General features: G+C 41.1%; 1 protein-coding gene across 1 annotated transcript in view; it reads left to right on the top strand.

Moving 5' to 3' along the window:
* The window catches only part of col4a1 (collagen, type IV, alpha 1), an 87227-nt gene that overhangs the window by 42907 nt on the left and 25194 nt on the right, over positions 1-19126 (top strand). The window contains exons 2-30 of the mRNA XM_077216670.1: positions 7955-8014; positions 8448-8537; positions 9287-9331; positions 9478-9522; positions 9651-9713; positions 9857-9910; positions 10096-10122; positions 10887-10964; positions 11093-11155; positions 11263-11298; positions 11390-11428; positions 11707-11799; positions 11931-11966; positions 12148-12207; positions 12805-12840; positions 12974-13018; positions 13127-13159; positions 13248-13308; positions 13400-13435; positions 13532-13678; positions 13876-13953; positions 14035-14118; positions 14201-14271; positions 14465-14656; positions 14813-14981; positions 15071-15163; positions 15266-15370; positions 15678-15775; positions 15848-15998. Coding sequence (XP_077072785.1) covers positions 7955-8014; positions 8448-8537; positions 9287-9331; positions 9478-9522; positions 9651-9713; positions 9857-9910; positions 10096-10122; positions 10887-10964; positions 11093-11155; positions 11263-11298; positions 11390-11428; positions 11707-11799; positions 11931-11966; positions 12148-12207; positions 12805-12840; positions 12974-13018; positions 13127-13159; positions 13248-13308; positions 13400-13435; positions 13532-13678; positions 13876-13953; positions 14035-14118; positions 14201-14271; positions 14465-14656; positions 14813-14981; positions 15071-15163; positions 15266-15370; positions 15678-15775; positions 15848-15998 — 2188 coding nt within the window. The remainder of the gene's footprint in view (positions 1-7954; positions 8015-8447; positions 8538-9286; positions 9332-9477; positions 9523-9650; positions 9714-9856; positions 9911-10095; positions 10123-10886; positions 10965-11092; positions 11156-11262; positions 11299-11389; positions 11429-11706; positions 11800-11930; positions 11967-12147; positions 12208-12804; positions 12841-12973; positions 13019-13126; positions 13160-13247; positions 13309-13399; positions 13436-13531; positions 13679-13875; positions 13954-14034; positions 14119-14200; positions 14272-14464; positions 14657-14812; positions 14982-15070; positions 15164-15265; positions 15371-15677; positions 15776-15847; positions 15999-19126) is intronic.

The raw sequence follows: 19126 nt of genomic DNA on the forward strand, positions 1-19126 counted from the left end.
CAATTTATATGCCATTGAAGATGATGGTCCTGCCACACACCCTGAGCTGAGCGACCACTCATGATCGCCCCCCAGCCTGCGAGAGAGGCATCCGTCGGTAGTGTTACACGACGACACGGAGCCCCAAACACAGGCCCTTGGGACAGGAACCAAGGTTCTTTCCACATAGCCAGGGCGCAAAGACACCGTCGCGTGACCCTGATCATGCGGAGCGGGTTTCCCCTCGGGGAGAACCCCTTGGTCCTGAGCCACCACTGTAGCGGTCTCATGTACAGCAGGCCGCAAGGTATAACGTTGGACGCTGCTGCCATCAGACCCATATTCTCTGATATTCTTTTACAGTAAGTGACTGGCCTAGCTTTGCCTGTTTTATGGCTAAGAGAATCGAAGATATACGAGCAGGGGACAGACGTGCCTGCATCGTTGTCGAATCCCAAACCACACCCAGAAAAGTGGTCCTCTGTAATGGAGAAAGCACACTCTTTTTGGCGTTGAGCCTCAACCCCAACCTTTTGATATGGGCGAGAACGACATCTCGATGCCGAATCGCCAGATGCTCCGATTGAGCCAGAATCAACCAATCGTCGATATAATTTAAAATCCGAATGCCCTGGAGTCGCAGCGGAGCCAGAGCTGCATCCATAGATTTCGTGAAAGTTCGGGGAGACAGTACTAGGCCGAACGGAAGAACCCGATATTGGTACGCTTCGCCCCCAAAAGCGAACCTCAGGAACTTCTTGTGTTGTGGAAGGATGGAAATATGGAAGTATGCGTCCTTTAGATCTATTGTGACAAACCAGTCCTCGGACCTGATCTGTGACACGATCTGCTTGAGAGTCAGCATTTTGAATTTGAGCTTCCCTACTGAGCGATTTAATAGGCGCAGATCTAAAATCGGACGTAACCCCCCATCCTTCTTTGGAACGATGAAATATCGGCTGTAATAACCCAACTCGCTGCTGGGAGGAAGAACTCGTTCTATAGCCCCCTTCAGCAGAATAGTTTTCACCTCTTGTTCCATAACCAGAGCCTTCTCGGGGCCCACCACTGTGGGCAGAACCACTCTGAAACGAGGCGGGCGTGATCTGAACTGAATCGCGTACCCATATTCGATAGTCTGCAGGACTCATTGAGATACATTTGGAAGGCTTTTCCAGTCTGCCAAAAATTCTTCTAAGGGTACCAGTCTCTCGAGAATGGCCTCCTGAATATTTTGAGTGGCAGATACAGTGCCCTGTAACGGCGCACAGGGAACAACGAGTCTCACCGCTCTGGACCACTCCTCAGAGTGGGCGAGCGTCCCTCGGGAAAGCGCTCGCTGGAACTGTCTACGCCCCGGCACGCAGGCGGGGTTGGCAGAACGGGCCCCTGAGGGCACCGAGAGAGAACGGGCGCCGTGCACTGCGGCGAACACCTTCCCCTCTCGGTGGGGACCACCCTCACCATCCTGACGTTTGTGGCGTCAGGATTTCTTTTTGGACGAGGCCTTCCTGGCGACAATAACTGTCCTCAGATCAGCCTTGCCCCTGGAGGACCTCGTCTGAGAGCGCCGCGTCTCGTCCCAGTCTTGCTGAGGAGGAGCACGAGACGCGACACTCCGTTTTTTTTGTGCCCTATGTGAGGAGCTACTCGACGGCCGGGGCTGCTCCTTTCGCCCAGCAGCCCCGGAGACATGGACACGGAGGGGGAGAAATTTCTGGAGCGCCGCCGCCTGCTTCTTTTCTTCCTGAAACCTCTCGACGACCGAATTCACTGAGTCGCCGAAGAGGCCAGCAGTCGAAAGCGGGGCTTCCAAAAGAAATGATTTTTCTTTGTCTTTCATGTCTGACAAATTTAACCATAGGTGCCTCTCCGTAGCCACTATAGCTGCCATAGAACGGCCCACTGATCTGGCCGTCTCTTTAGTGGCACGGAGAGAAAGATCAGCTGCCTGACGTAGTTCTCGAATCACGTCCGCACCAATTTCATCCCCCTCACTAATGTCTTTTAACAGGTCTGCCTGATACGCTTCCAAAATAGAAATAGTATGCAAGCATGCTCCCGCTTGACCTGCCGCCGAAAAGCCGAGGTATATCTTAATGGCTTGGTGGGCAACGCCGGTGTCTTAAAGGACGACGCCGTGTCTGGAGATAAATGACTAGCTAGTATTTCCTCAGCCTTAGGCATCGCCCCATAACCATAGCTCTTTGCCCCAGAAATTTTAGAATAAATAGATGTCTGTTGGGAGAATATTCTGGAAGATACAGGTTTATTCCATGACCTCAACACCTCGTTGTGGAGATCAGGAAATAAAGGAAGACACCGGCGTGGAGGTGCAGCCCGAGAAGGCAGAAATCTCTCATCTAATTTACTTTTCGAATGAGACTCCTGTTTATCAACTTGCCACTCAAAGCTTAGTTTTTCTACAGAGCGAGTGAGCACCTCCATAAGCACCTCACTAGCAGGAGACTGAAGTGACGAGTCCCCAGTCTCTGCTGTAACCACGCTTTCAACATCCAATTCCTCAGAACTGGATAGTTGAAGTGATGGTGCCTCAGCCCGTGCGGAAAAAAACAGCAGCGCGTGCTTCCAAACCCGGATCTGAGGCGCTGGATCTACCAGGTAAGGGCTGAGATAAGGCAGAGCCCGTGTCAATCCCCGCTGATAGATCCATTTGCGATCCCCACGATTGAAGCCTTCGCTGTGCCTCGGCAGCAGCAGGACCCGAACCGCGGGGAACGCGCACCGAACCACTCTCCTCGAAGAGGGCGCGGCAGGAGCGGAGCGTTTTCGACAAACATCGACAAACGCTCGCAATGCTACCAAACCAGCTCTCTCGAGAGCTGACTGGGCATGCTGCACTCCCATACAAACAACACACAGATCGTGAGTGTCCCCACCCGTGATATAACGTGGGTAGGGATGAACACACTTTCTGAACTGCTGTTCGCTCGCCATATTATATATATATATATATATATATATATATATATATATACACTCACCTAAAGGATTATTAGGAACACCTGTTCAATTTCCCATTAATGCAATTATCTAATCAACCAATCACATTGCTGTTGCTTCAATGCATTTAGGGGTGGCCCTGGTCAAGACAAACTCCTGAACTCCAAACAGAATGTCAGAATGGGAAAGAAAGGTGATTTAAGCAATTTTGAGCGTGGCATGGCTGTTGGTGCCAGACGGGCCGGTCTGAGTATTTCACAATCTGCTCAGTTACTGGGATTTTCACACACAACCATTTCTAGGGTTTACAAAGAATGGTGTGAAAAGGGAAAAACATCCAGTATGCGGCAGTCCTGTGGGCGAAAATGCCTTGTTGAAGCTAGAGGTCAGAGGAGAATGGGCCGACTGATTCAAACTGATAGAAGAGCAACTTTGACTGAAATAACCACTCGTTACAACCGAGGTATGCAGCAAAGCATTTGTGAAGCCACAACAAGCACAACCTTGAGGCTAGGGCTGTCACTTTACGTTCGAAAATCGATTGCACAATCGATCGGATCAACCAACACAAGTTTCGAAAACGAAAATAGGGAATCGATTTTAACTGCCTTTTTTTTTTTTTTTTTTACCAAAAATGTGTTTTAGTGTGACAGATCAATACAGTGCACAGAACATGTAGGATGTTGGGAAATAACAATGTCTTTTCTGTTAACCAAATGCTTTTTAATATTCGCTATTGCTTCAGTGCAAGTGAACAAGCGCGTTGTTACCGTTACTTGTTGCTTAGTGACGTGTGTGTTTTCAAGCAAGCCAGAAATGCGCAGATTCTGCGCAACACGCTGTATTTAATATATCATGAGAACTCACGAGTTGCGTATTTGCGCTAAATCCACGCAGATTTGGCTTACACGAACTTCCCCAGCAAAGTGAGTAAACATAGAAACACGCAAAATTGGCTCGTGATATGACAGCGTTACCCGCCAAAGTTCATTTTTATCCGAATTTGGCGTGTGTCCATTTCAATCCTTGAATGTTGCACTCCTGTTTGTCACCTTGCAAAAAACTTCACGCCAATAAATCATCAGAAATATTGCTGACTTGTGCGCGTCTCAAGCGCCCTCCTTACGTTCGTCCTAATGCCTGTTAGTTGTCCGTGGATTTGTCAATATTTGCTGTTGAAAATGGAAACGTCTTTAGACATGGAAAAATCGATTTTACAATCGATTCAATGAACACATATGTCTCAAAAATCGAACAGGATTTGTTCACAAAAGTGACAGCCCTACTTGAGGCGGATGGGCTACAACAGCAGAAGACCCCACCGGGTACCACTCATCTCCACTACAAATAGGAAAAAGAGGCTGCAATTTGCAAGAGCTCACCAAAATTGGACAGTTGAAGACTGGAAAAATGTTGCCTGGTTTTATGAGTCTCGATTTCTGTTGAGACATTCAGATGGTAGAGTCAGAATTTGGCGTAAACAGAATGAGAACATGGATCCATCATGCCTTGTTACCACTGTGCAGGCTGCTGGTGGTGGTGTAATGGTGTGGGGGATGTTTTCTTGGCACACTTTAGGCCCCTTAGTGCCAAATGGGCATCGTTTAAATGCCACGGCCTACCTACCATCCTCTGATGGCTACTTCCAGCAGGATAATGCACCATGTCACAAAGCTCGAATCATTTCAAATTGGTTTCTTGAACATGACAATTAGTTCACTGTACTAAAGTGGCCCCCACAGTCACCAGATCTCAACCCAATAGAGCATCTTTGGGATGTGGTGGAACGGGAGCTTCGTGCCGTGGATGTGCATCCCACAAATCTCCATCAGCTGCAATATGCTATCCTATCAATATGGGCCAACATTTCTAAACAATGCTTTCAGCACCTTGTTGAATCAATGCCACGTAGAATTAAGGCAGTTCTGAAGGTGAAAGGGGGTCAAACACAGTATTAGTATGGTGTTCCTAATAATCCTTTAGGTGAGTGTATATGTGTGTATATCGTCTCTTTATAGTTTTTTTATATGTGAAAAACTCCTGCCTAGCAATTTCTAAGGACAGACAAAAATACCTGAGACACAGACTGAAATATTTCACACACAGAGCGCTTGCTGAAGACTCAGAAGCTGACGCGCTTGTGTTTTGGGGTGCTTATATAGTTTCCTGGTCGATGACGTCACCCGCCCATGACGTTCCGTCTCGCCATTGGACTGATTTCATACGTGCTTCATCATGACGCATTCACGCAGGGGCGTTACCAAAGCGTTGTCACGCAGCTCGAGTTCCCTGATAGGGAATGACATGAGGGTGAGTAGTTAAAGGGATAGTTCACCCAAAAATGAAAATACTGTCATCATTTACTGGGGTAAATGATTGCTACATGTTGCTCCAAAACTGCATGAGTTTCTTTCTTGTGTTGAACATAAAAGAAGATATTTTGAAGAATGTTGGTAACCAGAGTATGAAAGCGAATGGGGCCTATCAACTGTTTGGTTACCCATATGAGAAAGAAACTCATACAGGTTTGAAACATCTTGAGGGCGAGTAAATGGTTTTCATTTTTGGGTGAACTATCCCTTTAATGACAGAATTTTCATTTTGATGAACACACCCTTTACGGGTTTTTATTTAATTTTTATTTTTTTATACATGCGTGGTATCAGGTCTATAGATAAAATTCACAGGGACTGTAGTAAAACTTTATGGGAACTCTCTCTCTTCTGGGTCCAATGAGTAGAGAACCGTTGGATGATCTACTACTTTTGCTGAAATGTGAAGTATACAATATAATATACTAAACAGGATAATGTATACAACAATGTACTTGACTTGACCTTTCCTTTCCATGTAACAAATGGCATGGAAGTAATTTTTCCTTTCCGGAGTCATCATTTGACGTTGAGACACAAAATTAGAGTAAAATGCAGATGCAATGCAAATGTGGACCTCCATTCTGTAAACACCTTCAAGATTTATTAAGTGTAATTTGACACTGTAACCCTTTCTTTAGCTTATATAAGACAACATTTGCTTATGTTATACAGCCCAAAGTGTGACTGCACAATTAAATGTACAATAACCAAAACAATTCAGTTGAAGCTGTTATTAATTTGTTTACAATAACAGTATGAATGAACCTGCAATACCTACATATGAGAGATAACTGTTTAGGTTAATATGAAAAGAGGTATGTTTAGAACAAACTGTGTTTGTTTGTTTGGTGTACACGCAATACAATGTGAACATCAGTGTATATCAAAGTTTGGTTTCGTAACAATACTAATCATTGGAAAAGGTAGATTGTTACTGAAAAAGCTGTTTGGAAAGCAGCTAAGCTATTTTCAAGCTACTGAAAATGTAAGTCAGTAGCTTCAGGATTATTTATTTCCCAACACTGCATGAATAAATAGTCCAAACTAAGCTTCCTTTTTTGCCAAGTAAGACATCTTTTGTTGATCCTGGAATAACATTCCTGTCCAAAAACATAGTCCTAACCCTTAACCCTAAAACCTCAACCTAACTTTACCCAGTACTTATCCCTAATATCAGAGGAAAATCGTAGGTGAATAAGAATGTTTTAGCCCTTTAGCCCTAATGCTCTAACCGTTGTTGTAAGCCTAAACTTCGCATTAACTGTAAACCTATCCCTCAAATCTGATTTGTTGATCAACCAATCAGTTGATCAACAAGGATGTTCACTTGGTGAAAATCACCCATCACACAATTGTGTGTTATGTGGTGTAGACTTTATGTGTATTTTTTATTTCAAATGTACCACAAAAATATACATGAAACACAAATGCAAATGTACAGATTTAATATATAATATGGTACCAAAAAGTGGGAAGGAAAAGCAAGCAAGCAAGCAAAAATAAACAAATAAACAAACAACTAAATACATATTACATTCAAAACATACTGCATACTTCAACAAAATAAATTAAAAAGGCAGCACATTTACTATCTTTTATTTAGCTTTGGAGTACTTTGAAGATGAAAAAGCTTGGATAAATTGCTCAATATCTTTTTTTAAAGACAATGAAAAGTTTTTTCTTTTTATTCACTGAATTTACTACAATATATGTGACAAGGAGCAATAAAAGATTAATAGTAAAATACTCTCTTTTTTTGTTCATTTTATAAAAAACAAACAACACATTCTTAAATGACACAGAGAATCCTAAAAGCAAGTTAATTTTGGTCTATAAACAAAAAAACAACAACAACAACAACAAACAAACAAATAAATAAATAAAAAGTGCATTTTTACTAGGGGCACCACAAAAAAAGCTTGTCTATATCTAATTAAACTCTTTTTTAGATAGTTTGGCTGGGTAAAATGTATGTAGACAGCATCTCTGTCATTAAAAACTGTATTGCTGTTCACCCACAGATAATTAGAGAAGCAGATTTTTAAATAAATAATCACTGTAAAAGTGAAGCAAAACCACACAATGTGGGCCATGTATCTGCATTGATCATCAATGTGTGACACACTGTAACCATATAGCAACCCCCCCCCCCCCCCCCCCCCCAAGAAAAAAACTATACAAGGGAGGATTAGAACCCAGAACATCTCTGACATGCTTAACAAAAGTTCTGCCACCAGACCATTAAGACACATGAACAATCTATATATTTGTTCACTGTTGTGACGAATCTAGTGACTAACAAGTATTATAGTATATAGTATATTATACTATTATAGTAGATGTAAGGATGGAACTGTTAAACATGACTTCTATGTCAATAATAATTGTACTATCGAAATTGATTTCTGGACATTGTAATGTTATTTTTTCTGCAATTGTTATTTTTACTCCACCTCCCACCCAACTGACCCCCCCCCACCCCCCCACCCCCCGCCCAGTGTCAACCACCCCTGATTTAGTTCAAAGCTCTTGTCCGTCACAGGCATCTCCTTTAAGAACCTGGTGCCAATGCCAATTTCATGTGTTTACTGCCTCCTAGTGGTTCAGTGTGAAACTAGACATTTTCTCTGTTGCAGGGAGGATGCTCGGGGCCTTCATGTGGCGGATGTGACTGCAGTGGTGTTAAAGGCGCAAAGGTGAGTATGTTTTCCTCTGCTTCCTGCACATGTTTTGCATATTGTTTCTTTCAGACATCTTCACTAGCACTTTGACCTAGTAGAAGAGGTCAAATTAGAATTAGGACTTGAGGGAGTGTGACAGTAAAGATTAGAGTAGGGATCAAGCATTATACTAGTTATAAAAAAAGTATATTGTTAAACATTGTAATAAAGCATGAACTGTACACACCCAGCACAAGAACACAGTGATCAATTGAGTGAGGGCCATTCATTATATTTTTTATGTAGTTCATAATGTCAGAGCACTGATCCTACAAAGAAGGATCTGTTGCGCCATCTAGTGGTTGGGTTCCGTTAACAGCATATATTCTGACATATAAGGTCAGTAATGAATCTGTATGAGAAGACACTCATTTAATTGAAATCATCACCCTTTGTTCTTCCTTATTAGGGTGAGGTTGGGCTCCCTGGTTTAATGGGCGTAATGGGATTTCCTGGATTACAAGGTCACGAGGGCCCCCCAGGGCCAATGGGACCAAAGGTAAAGTACAATACTGATTTTGAAGTCATTTTAAAAGATTATTTGCTATTTGAAAGTTCCTTTTTTTGGAGAGTGTGACAAGTACAGTGCAATGGTTTTCAACTGGTTTTGCTTTAGTACCCTCATTTTCGGACCTTAACAAAGTGTCCGGTCGAAACTTCTAAATTGCCTAAAATGTCTGTTTTTTGGGTTTTGTTTCTAATACCTAAAGTCCTCATACATTCTCTGTACGAATACTTGCAATGCTTTGACGGTTCTTTGTAGATCCCGCCTTCTTGCATGTCACAATTGGTCGATTATGTACAATGCCTTCACGCTATTGGTCAAACTACTTTTCTATCATCAAGTTCAGCAAGCCGAACAGCAGATCCACATACACTCGTACTTACAGATTACAGCAAACCCACTGGGAACACGAGCTGTGTGTTGTCACCTCTCAGAAATCACCCCATCCACTGATATTTAAGCGCCACGCTCACCCAGTATGCGTGAAATTGGCCTAAAAAGTGCAGCACTTTTTTCAGGTACATTAGTAAATGGCTGACTTCATCTACATTCCCAAATAAAAACAAGGATTCACAAAAATCCTGATCAGGATTACCTTCAAAGCTAACATGTGTCAGTGCCATATAAAGGTGCAAACCATACAGAAGCACACATTAATCCTTTTAAGACAATTTTAAGGTGAGTTAGCAAAAGCAAATATGAATTGCAGTGTTCTTTTAATATGTTTTTATGTTTTCTTCCAGGGAGATACAGGGGAGTCAGGAGCTCCAGGAATGAAAGGAAGCAGAGTAAGTGTCTGCTCTTGTCTTGTAAAAATATATCGTAAGACTGATACAATAAAAAAAATAAAAAAAATAATAATTAATGTTACATAATAGCAGCACTGCAAAATGTTATTTTACATCATTATAGCATATAGATGTTTCTTTTGTAGGGCCCACCTGGTGTGGCAGGTTTCCCAGGACATCCAGGTATCCCGGTAAGTTGAACTGAGAGTCTTTTTTGGAGAAAATTGATCATCATGAATGAATATCATGAATTTTGGGAAAAACAAAACAATGTTTCTGCATCTCTGTATGTTTCTGCTATTGTTTTGATATTCTACAGGGTCTTCCAGGTCTAGAAGGTGCACCTGGACCTCATGGAATTCCAGGCTGCAATGGAACCAAGGTACATCATGTTTGTTGTGTTTTTGATTAGACCTATGATTTTTTTATTTAAAGTGAGTCAAATGGGATGAGCCATCAGTGTCTTCAATTCATCTCAAAATCCTTTGTGATGATTGAATAGAGGATTTATTTTGTGTTTTTCAGGGGGAGCGTGGTTTTGACGGAATTCCCGGTCATCCAGGACTGCAGGGACCACCAGTATGATTAGTTTTTATGTCATGTCATTTACCTCTAATATGTCAAATTTATATCAGTGCTTAATAAACTGTGTCATTAGATAAAAACGTACATCTTGTATTATGTGTTATAACTCATTGTACAATGTTAATCCAGTCCAACAGCAGATGCCTGACTTAACCAATATCTTTCTGAATCTTCCTCAGGGTATTCCAGGTTTGAAGGGATTAAAGGTATGAAACCCATTTTAAAGCAATATGGTCATATGTAACAGAGATTTGTTCTTAATGGGGCTTATTAACAAGTGACAAGAAATCAGTACTGCATAAATAGAGAACACAGAAAAAAAGGGATGTTTTGTTTTCTTTTGGCAAAAACTTCAACACCCATAATGCACTTTTGATTTTGGGACTGCCCTTTTGTCGAATAGATTTTCTGTGAGTGTGAATACAAAAATGCAGTTCTGTCAGTAGGTTTATCAAAAGCCCTGGAGCTAAAAGTCTGCTGAATGGACTTATGCTGACAAATAAACAGGGATATCCGGGTGTAGAGAACACAGAGAAAGAGTATGATATATTACTATTGACATTGTAACTATATAAAGGTAGTTGAAAATCTGCAATCTTGCCCTTTAAGCTCAACATAAAGCATGAAGAGTGGCTAATTGAACCCTAACCATGGTAAAATTACTATTACGAATGGCCTCGAGTGTCTAGTTGATTTTATAAAATGGTGGTAATCACCAAGAAAAAAAAACAATTCTTCTGTCAAGCCAACCCAATCTCACGGCAATTCGTACGTATTGTACGAGGGAATTCCTATGAATTTTTGCTAAATCGTACATATTTTACAATTCATATGAAGGTGAGTGTGGCCGTACGAATTTGAACGAATTGGTCGTGAGACAGCGTTGGTCAAGCAGTATAGTTCATTAGTCATTGATGTGTGTCTTGAAAATGGTGTAGTGATTTATTTTGTGAATATTTCACTCTCATAGGGAGATCCAGGTGGTGTTATTGGAGTACCCATCCCTCAAAAAGGAGACAGGGGCTTGCCAGGACCACCCGGTTCACCAGTACATATTTTAATTTCAATGCCCCTTTTTTGTGTTTATATTGAAAATGTGCATTTACCATTGCTATATTATTGCCTGTTGTATAACATGTTTCATAACTTTTATCTGATTCTCTTTTAATTTTTTAGGGGCAAAAAGGATATCCTGGACAACATGGGTCACTCGGCCCACCTGGACCAATTGGACCTCCTGTGAGTCTAAAGTTAAAATCTCTAAAACAAAGTATAGACTAAAACATAATTAACCGACACCAGTGAACTCTCACCTGAATCTCACACCATGCCATTTTTCTTTGAAGGGAAGGCCTGGTGAAACTGGTCAAAAGGGAGAGCCGGTAACATCTGAAATCTTTTGCATAGATGATAATGTTTGTGTCTAGAGTTTGTGAAATGACTAGAGGTGTGTCTTACCCGTTCTTGTTGCAGGGTGACAAGCTGACATTTCTTGGTGAGAAAGGAGAAAAGGTGAGTTCTGGGAAACTATTGGCTCATAACCTTTAGTGGCACTTGCAGCATGTGCTTCATAGGTTGTAACAAATTCTGCTTTAGAAGGATACATTTGTGTGCTTCTTACTATTGAACATGACTTGAAGTTGATAATATAATACAAACAATCATAAGAATCAAACGTTGTACCCCATTTGTCAGATAATACCCCCACCTATTGCATTATCAAAGCTGATCAGCATCTTTCCTGTTTAAATCTTACTCATTATCATGATCATCCCTGTTTCTCTTTTCAGGGACAACAAGGTTTAACCGGTCCCCCCGGTCCACCAGGGAGACAAGATGAATTTGAAGGCCCTAGTACAACAATATATATCCCTGGACCAACGGTATGATGTCATCAAATCCCCTATGAAATGTATACTTTTGTGGGGCTTAGGTGTCCAAATATTCTGGGGCTACATTTACTTGATCTAAGTTACACTGCTAAGTGTTCCTTGTGCCTTGCATGTTTTTCTAGGGTGAAACAGGCTCTAAAGGAGACAAAGGAGACAGAGTAAGTGACAACAAAATTGTGTAATTCTATAAACAAATACAACTGGATTGTACAGAATCAATTTTAGAATTATAAATTTATAAACTTGTGATGTTGTTTGAATCTTTGAATTTATTAGTATGTCTGCAAGTTTTAAGGAGTAGTAATACATATTAATTTAGCCTTTGCCCTCTGCACCAAGGGTTTTTGTGCACCATATCAACCTGGAATAAAAGGTGAACAAGGACCACCAGGGCCAATAGTAAGTGACTTGTACAAGAACACAACTAAATGCTTTCTTACATAATACATTAATCATAAATCACTCAGCTTTAACAGTGGGGTCCACATTTCTTAGACCAATAGCAAAAATATGTTATCTTGTGCTTTAATAATTTAATAGTGTTTTTGTATAATTATAAATTATATTAAATTATACTAAATTATAAGTAGATTAAAAATATAATTTTTAAAAGTTTGTATCTCTTTTGTTTTAACGACAGCAGCACTTGAGCTGCATGAACTCAACAAGTTTGTTTAAAACCTGATGATCATGATTTGAGATAGATCCAGAGAGCACTGAAGCAACAACGTCTGACCATCTGTATAAAGAGTCACAATAATCAATCTTAAATAATTGTATTAATATATACCATAAAGTAAAATAAAATATTGCTAATTTATTGTTAATTTAAAGTCTCAGACCTTCCTCCACTGTACATCTTGTTTTGTATTAAATTTGATTGAATGATTATTGTGATTGTGCAATTGCATGATGTAAATATCATTGTTGACCTTTTGATCATAGGAGAGTGTTTTATCTATTATGTGAAATCTGAGCTTGACTTTGTTTTCAAAGGGGAAACCAGGCAAAGATGGACAGAGTGGAGAAAAGGTATGGTGATCTTGGACAATGACTTGAGCAGTGCAGTTACCTGTTTCAGATTTGATAATGGTTAATTGTACACTCTTATTTCAAATTCTTAAATCACATTTAGTGAGATTATTTTTGAAACTCTTTGTGATAGGGGGAAAGTGGCCTTCCTGGTACTTCTGGGTATAATGGCTTAAAGGTAAGAAATCCCATCTTGGAGGGCCATGCTGTAACTCTAGACATAAAATGCATTTTATTTAATTTTTTTCATTTTATGTATTTCAAAAATGACTTTGGTTCATGTTAGGGTGACAAAGGAGAAAAAGGACCACCAGGACATGTAAGGGGTTCCAAAATACTTCCACACCCAATTCACTTAGAGCAATGTTATGCACTGGTAGTTACTAATGATACTAATTATCTTACAGGGTTTTGGTCGTCCTGGCCCTCCTGGTCCTCCTGGTCCTCCTGGAGCAGAAGGAGAGACAGGTGATGTCTGCTTGACATCTTGTCCTTATGCGGTTGTCCTGTCAAATTGTAAAGTCTTTTTATCTGTTCATCTGTTTTCTTCATTCATCAGGTTATCCAGGAGAGCGTGGATATCCTGGCCCCCCAGGTGAGAGAAGCACACTTTGATAAAGAAATAAAAACATTTAGTACAATAGTTCACAGTAATGATAATGCTTTCACTCATGTCCATGGTTGACTCCAGGCAGATATATTGAGGGTCCTACTGGACCTCCTGGCCTTCCTGGAGAGATTGGCCAGAAGGGAGATAAAGGAGCTAATGGAGTGTCTCTAAAAGGCCCAAACGGAGCTGATGGACAACCCGGCCCACCCGGACCACCAGGGCCGATCAGTAAGAACATCTTAAACATAAATTACTGTTTTGTCATGCTGTGATAATAATCATAACTCAAAAACATCATGGAAAGAATGGAGTGATTATGTCATTTCAGGTAAGAGGCTAATAGTGACAATGTGTAAAGATGATTGTGTGGTTCCTTTGATTGTCCATTCCAAAATGTCATTGCCATTAATCTTGTTTATTTTAAGATGAAGACTGTAATATCGAAAAAGGACTTCCAGGCCCTCCGGGACCTGCAGGGTTGCAAGGAGAGGTGGGACAGAAAGGTGAGGCTGTAATTCAGTCATCCATTTGTTCACTGTAGTTTCAGTTTCTTTAAAATTGGTTCTGAGTTTTTACTCTTTCAGGTGATCAAGGCGAAAAATGCACAGAGTGCACTGGTTTCGGACCCCCAGGTTTGCCTGGTCTCCAGGGGCCAAAGGGTCAGCAAGGTGAGAAGCAATGAGCAAGGCTTTGTTTTGGTATGTTTGGACTTTCTGAGATTATGCATCATGCTGGATGTTTTCAATTTAGGTTTTCCTGGAGAAGTAGGCAGTAAAGGAGAGAAGGGTGTGCCAGGACCTTTTGGGCCTGCTGGAAATCCTGTACGTACATTTTATATTGTTATATAACATTTCTTGCTTAGTATGTCAAAGTCCATTTTGTGGCACCAAAAACATCGAATTGGAAACAAACTCAATTGGAAGTGCACCGTGGCCACTTTAAATGTGGATGTAAACACAATAAATCCTGTCTGCACAAATCTTACCTTTGTTCTTGCATTTCCTTGGACTTTAGGGTCAAGATGGCTCTCCGGGTTTAATGGGTGCCCCTGGCGCTCAGGGTGAACCTGGTGATGTCTTTGTGGCTCCAGGGTTGAAAGGAGATAAGGGTGTTCCTGGTACTACTGGAGACAGAGGATTCCCAGGTGTTGATGGGCTCCCAGGAAGAGATGGCCGACCAGGGCAATCTGGAGCCAAGGGAGAGCCTGTGAGTTAAAAGATCTGACTAGAAAGACTTATATACTTAAATAGGTGAATTCACTTTTGCATCTAATTCACAGTGTATCTAAGCCCCAATGTCGATTCTGCAGTGTTTCCCTAACCATAGAAGATATTTTGATTCATAAATCTTTTCTATGATTAGGCTAGAGTTGGTATTAAGGGTGATCGTGGACTGGATGGAGATGATGGTACCACCGGCCCTCCGGGTGAGAGAGGTCCCCCAGGTATCCCAGGTGTAGGACAGCCAGGTGAACCTGGTGAAAAAGGTTCTTCAGGGTTACCTGGTGCACCAGGAAAGCCAGGATTTCCAGGTCATTGATTTAGAGTAATACATTTGCTTATCCACTGGTTGTAAATGCTATGCTCTTTAAAATAACCATAATCTCAAATATCTTTATAGGAAGTAAAGGTGATGCTGGTAAAGTAATACGTTTACCTGGACCTCAGGGTTCCCCAGGGACTCGTGGAGAGACTGGCAGACCTGGTCTTCAAGGTAAATTCAGGTTATGCTAATGTTTCATATTGGTTGAAAACTGCACTCAGTGGTGTGATGCCGAGCTGGCTGTGTTGACGTCTTTCTCACGTTGTCACTCAGGTGATAGAGGTCTTCAAGGTGAACCTGGAGTTCAAGGATTCCCAGGAAACAAAGGTGACCCTGGGCTGCCAGGAATTGGACTTCCTGGGCCCCCAGGGCCAAAAGGTAACCTCCAAGTTCCAGACTGTAAATGTGCTAAAGCATTGCACCTTTAACTTTTAAATTCTAAACGTGTTCATTGATAACAACACCTACAGTGGAAAATAAGTGTTATATAGGTTTAGGTTGGGCATACTTTATGATCAAGATCACTATACTCTGCAAAACAATAATAAAAAAAATAAATTGAACTATTCATATTCTAGGGAATGCACATTTTAGTCCCAATTACTTTTGCATAAATGAGTGTCAAATTTTGTTTCAGTTATCTAATCTGTAATGTTTTCTAACTATCCATCCTTCCCTCTGCTAGGATACTCTGGGATACCAGGTCCCAATGGAATTCCAGGAGAGCCTGGTCAACCAGGGCAGGACGGCTTTCCTGGTCGTGCAGGGACACCTGGGCAAAAAGTATGATGGTGTATAATATTTTATTGAAATAGGTGAGAAATTGTCATTGACTTTGATCTGTATCTTATACAGGGTGAACCTGGCAGGGGTCTTCCTGGTCCAAAGGGTGCCATAGGTCTACAAGGAGTGTCAGGATTTCCAGGGGAAAAGGGTAATCCAGGAATGGCAGGGGTTCCTGGAACTGAGGGACGTATTGGACCACCTGGACCTCAAGGAATCAAAGGTGCCGTTATGTTGGTTTCACATAATGCTTTTGAATAGATTATTTACCAGATGTTCGAAATGTACTTTGAGAAGTTACTAAGGAATTTTTAGCTGATACTTTTGTTCCTTGTAACTGATTTTGGAAGTTAAGAAGATCATGGAAAGTGATGAGTGTACACAAATGTGAAAAATGGTTTCATTGATGCCTTTCTAAAAAAAAGGAAAAGGTTCCCTTTCTAGGGAACTCAACACTGCATCATTTAATTGATGCTACAGGAATGCTTCAGTGGAACTGGTGTCTAAATCACGTGTGACATCTAGCTAATATCATTGGCCACGGCAGTCATATGATGTCATTTGGTACACCGGCATGTCTATAAAATGGTGCCTGCATTAAACATCATCAGCTTCTTTGTCTTCAGGAAGCTGCTTTGTTTGTGTGTGCATGTGAAAATATATGTGGTCGTTTGTCCATTCAATGCTTAGTTGGACATAATGGCAAGCTCTAGGCCTGTCGTGATTATTAAATAACCGCCTGAATGCAGTTATTTGATCTAATTGTGATTATTTTTGTCAACCACGATTATTGAGCTCTTTTGAAGGCACAAGAGACATAGACAAGAGACGTGGGGTTCCCCCATGGTTGAAATCACTCTCGAATTCACTCATCTTTTTCAGAGGGTAGTTTTCTTTGTAGTTGGTGCCCTAAATGGAATGCATACTATGGAGTAGGGCTGGCAATCACAGGGTACCTCACAATACGATATGATACGGTAATATCACAATACAGCAATTCTGCATAATCTATATATTGCTAGACAATCCTATAATGATACAGTACATTACGATATATGTCTAACTATGAAAACAAAATGCCAGTGAAAAGGTTAAGTGCAGGTTTTCTCTTTTTATTTAACTGTTAGGAAACAGCACAACATTTTTCAGTCTGTAAATTAAATTTAACATTTTAAGAAAATTAAACATTTTATGCTTATCCTTTTTAAAAGCTTAAACTTTTCTTTTTGTTTAAACGGACACATTTAACTGCTTATCGGCTTTTTTATATAAATCTGGGAACATGTCAGTGTTTACCAGCTTCCTTAAAATAAACAAATTCAAAAAATGTGACTTTACAGGCATTACCCCCTAGAATTTTGAGGGCTGTTAAGCGGATTCTTAAATACCTCTGATTGGCCATTGTGTTCACGCGCTCAACAGATATGTCACAGGTCCACACGGGAGCATTTGAAAGCAGGCGTCTATCAGCACATCCCTAATATATACACTGATAGACGGATCCGCTGATGTACACCTGCTTTCAACCGCTCACGTGTGTATCTATATAAGCAGATTTACAACATGTTTGTCCCATCAATGGTATAAAAGCCGAAGTGCGTCCAGCCTTTGTACTTATAAGTAGCTGGGGCATCTATTATTTTACTCACACTGCTGTCCACCATGCCGTTAAAAAACTATTTTTCTTAGGCTAGTTAACTTCAAGTTTCAAGTGTTCAAGTTTCCCTCATTCATGTGTTGAGCACCACCTCGATGAGCGATGAAGTAGCAATGCTGGGAGCAGGGAAATCTATTTAGAGTGCCTTATTTTATTAAGTAAAATATCGATATTTGGCGCCAGCGTGTCGATTATCGTATCGCATGGAGAAGGTCATTTGCAGGCATTGACAAATTAAAGCTTACTGGATGGATAAGAATAACGGTTAATTTTTGTTAGTTATTTTGGCTGCGGGTGGTTAGATCCAGCATTATGTCCACTTTTAACGAGACACAGATATAAAGCATTGCATAGGATTGGATTTATGTAAATGAATTAGTGAGAGAGAGGGGGAGTGGAGAGAGATTGGACTTGTGTGAATTGAGTTTGTGCAACGTCTCTCTGCTAATAGTGAAGCTGTTAGTTTAATTACTTAATTACGTAATAGCCATCAAACCCCTAAAACTATCAGAGTTCTGTCACTTCAGTCTGTTTATTCTTGGTTGATATTCTTGGAGCTCTGACACTCCCTCTGTCCACATGAGTTGTTTTGTGTGGGAAGCGTGGTATTCAGATCACGGCACTTCAGTCTAGTTTGGTTTGGGTTCTGTATCTGGATGCGGACATCATGCTCCGTGTGAGCGCATGGGACGAGCAATCGAGTGTGCTCTGCTTTGTTGTGTGAGCATGCGGTTTTGACTTCGCTCTTCCCATGTGCTCTTCTCTCTGTGTGTGTTGTTGTGTTTTGTGTAGCATGCGATTCGTGTTTTCATCAGCCGAGTGCTTTTTATTCAATGTTTTGTCTTATGCTGTAAAGCAAGAGGCTTTTGTTTTTCATTGGCTGTGTCCTTTCATGTTGCCGTGTTCTGTGTGAACAAGTGACTTATGAGTGTTCTGATTAGCTGTGTGTTCATGTCTTGTTTTGTTTGAGCTCATGGCTTGTGATTGTGTTCGCTGGCCATGTGCTTGTGTTTTTGTCATGTTTGATGTGAGCACATGGCTTGTCATGTATGATTCCTGTGCCATGTGCTCTCCTGCCTATTACATTAAGCCCGCCCATCTTGTTACCTGATTATTGGTTCAGCTACCCTGCTTCGTTACCTTCTTTGTTTGCTGCCCTATTTATTCTCCTTGTGTTTGCGGTCCTGTGCCGGATCATCTTCAAATGTTTCCTCTTGTGTGTTTCCCTGCCTTGTTGTCAAGTCAAGTCCTGCTGTTGGTCTTGTTTTCCCCCTCTGGGTATTTTTATTTTATTTTTTATTTATATTTTTTATTAAATAAAATCCATTAACCTGTTCAAGACGGGTATATCCCTTTCTCTTCACGTGTTAGCTACGATGCTCTCAGGATGTATCTGGTCATCAGTGCTCCTCCCTTGTGAGCCTTCCGTTTCTCCTCAATCCACAAAGCATATGGCCCATGTCATCGGCCATTCAATGGCTGCTATGATTGTCACAGAGAGGCATCTGTGGCTAAATCTATTGGGGATAAAGGAGATGGAGAAATCCTTTCTCCTCGATGCCCCAATCTGCCCGCTGGGCTCTTTGGTGCTGCTATAGAAATGCTAGTCAAGAGCAAAGTCAGTGGCTTTAAAAAAAGTTAATTCCTCTCTGTGCGTGCCCACAGAATATCTAAGGGGAACCTCAGAAAAGTCA

This window comes from Siphateles boraxobius, unplaced genomic scaffold, assembly GCF_051911475.1.
Source record: "Siphateles boraxobius isolate OS27281-9 unplaced genomic scaffold, OSU_SipBor_1 7, whole genome shotgun sequence".
In the NCBI taxonomy this organism is placed as follows: domain Eukaryota; kingdom Metazoa; phylum Chordata; class Actinopteri; order Cypriniformes; family Leuciscidae; genus Siphateles; species Siphateles boraxobius.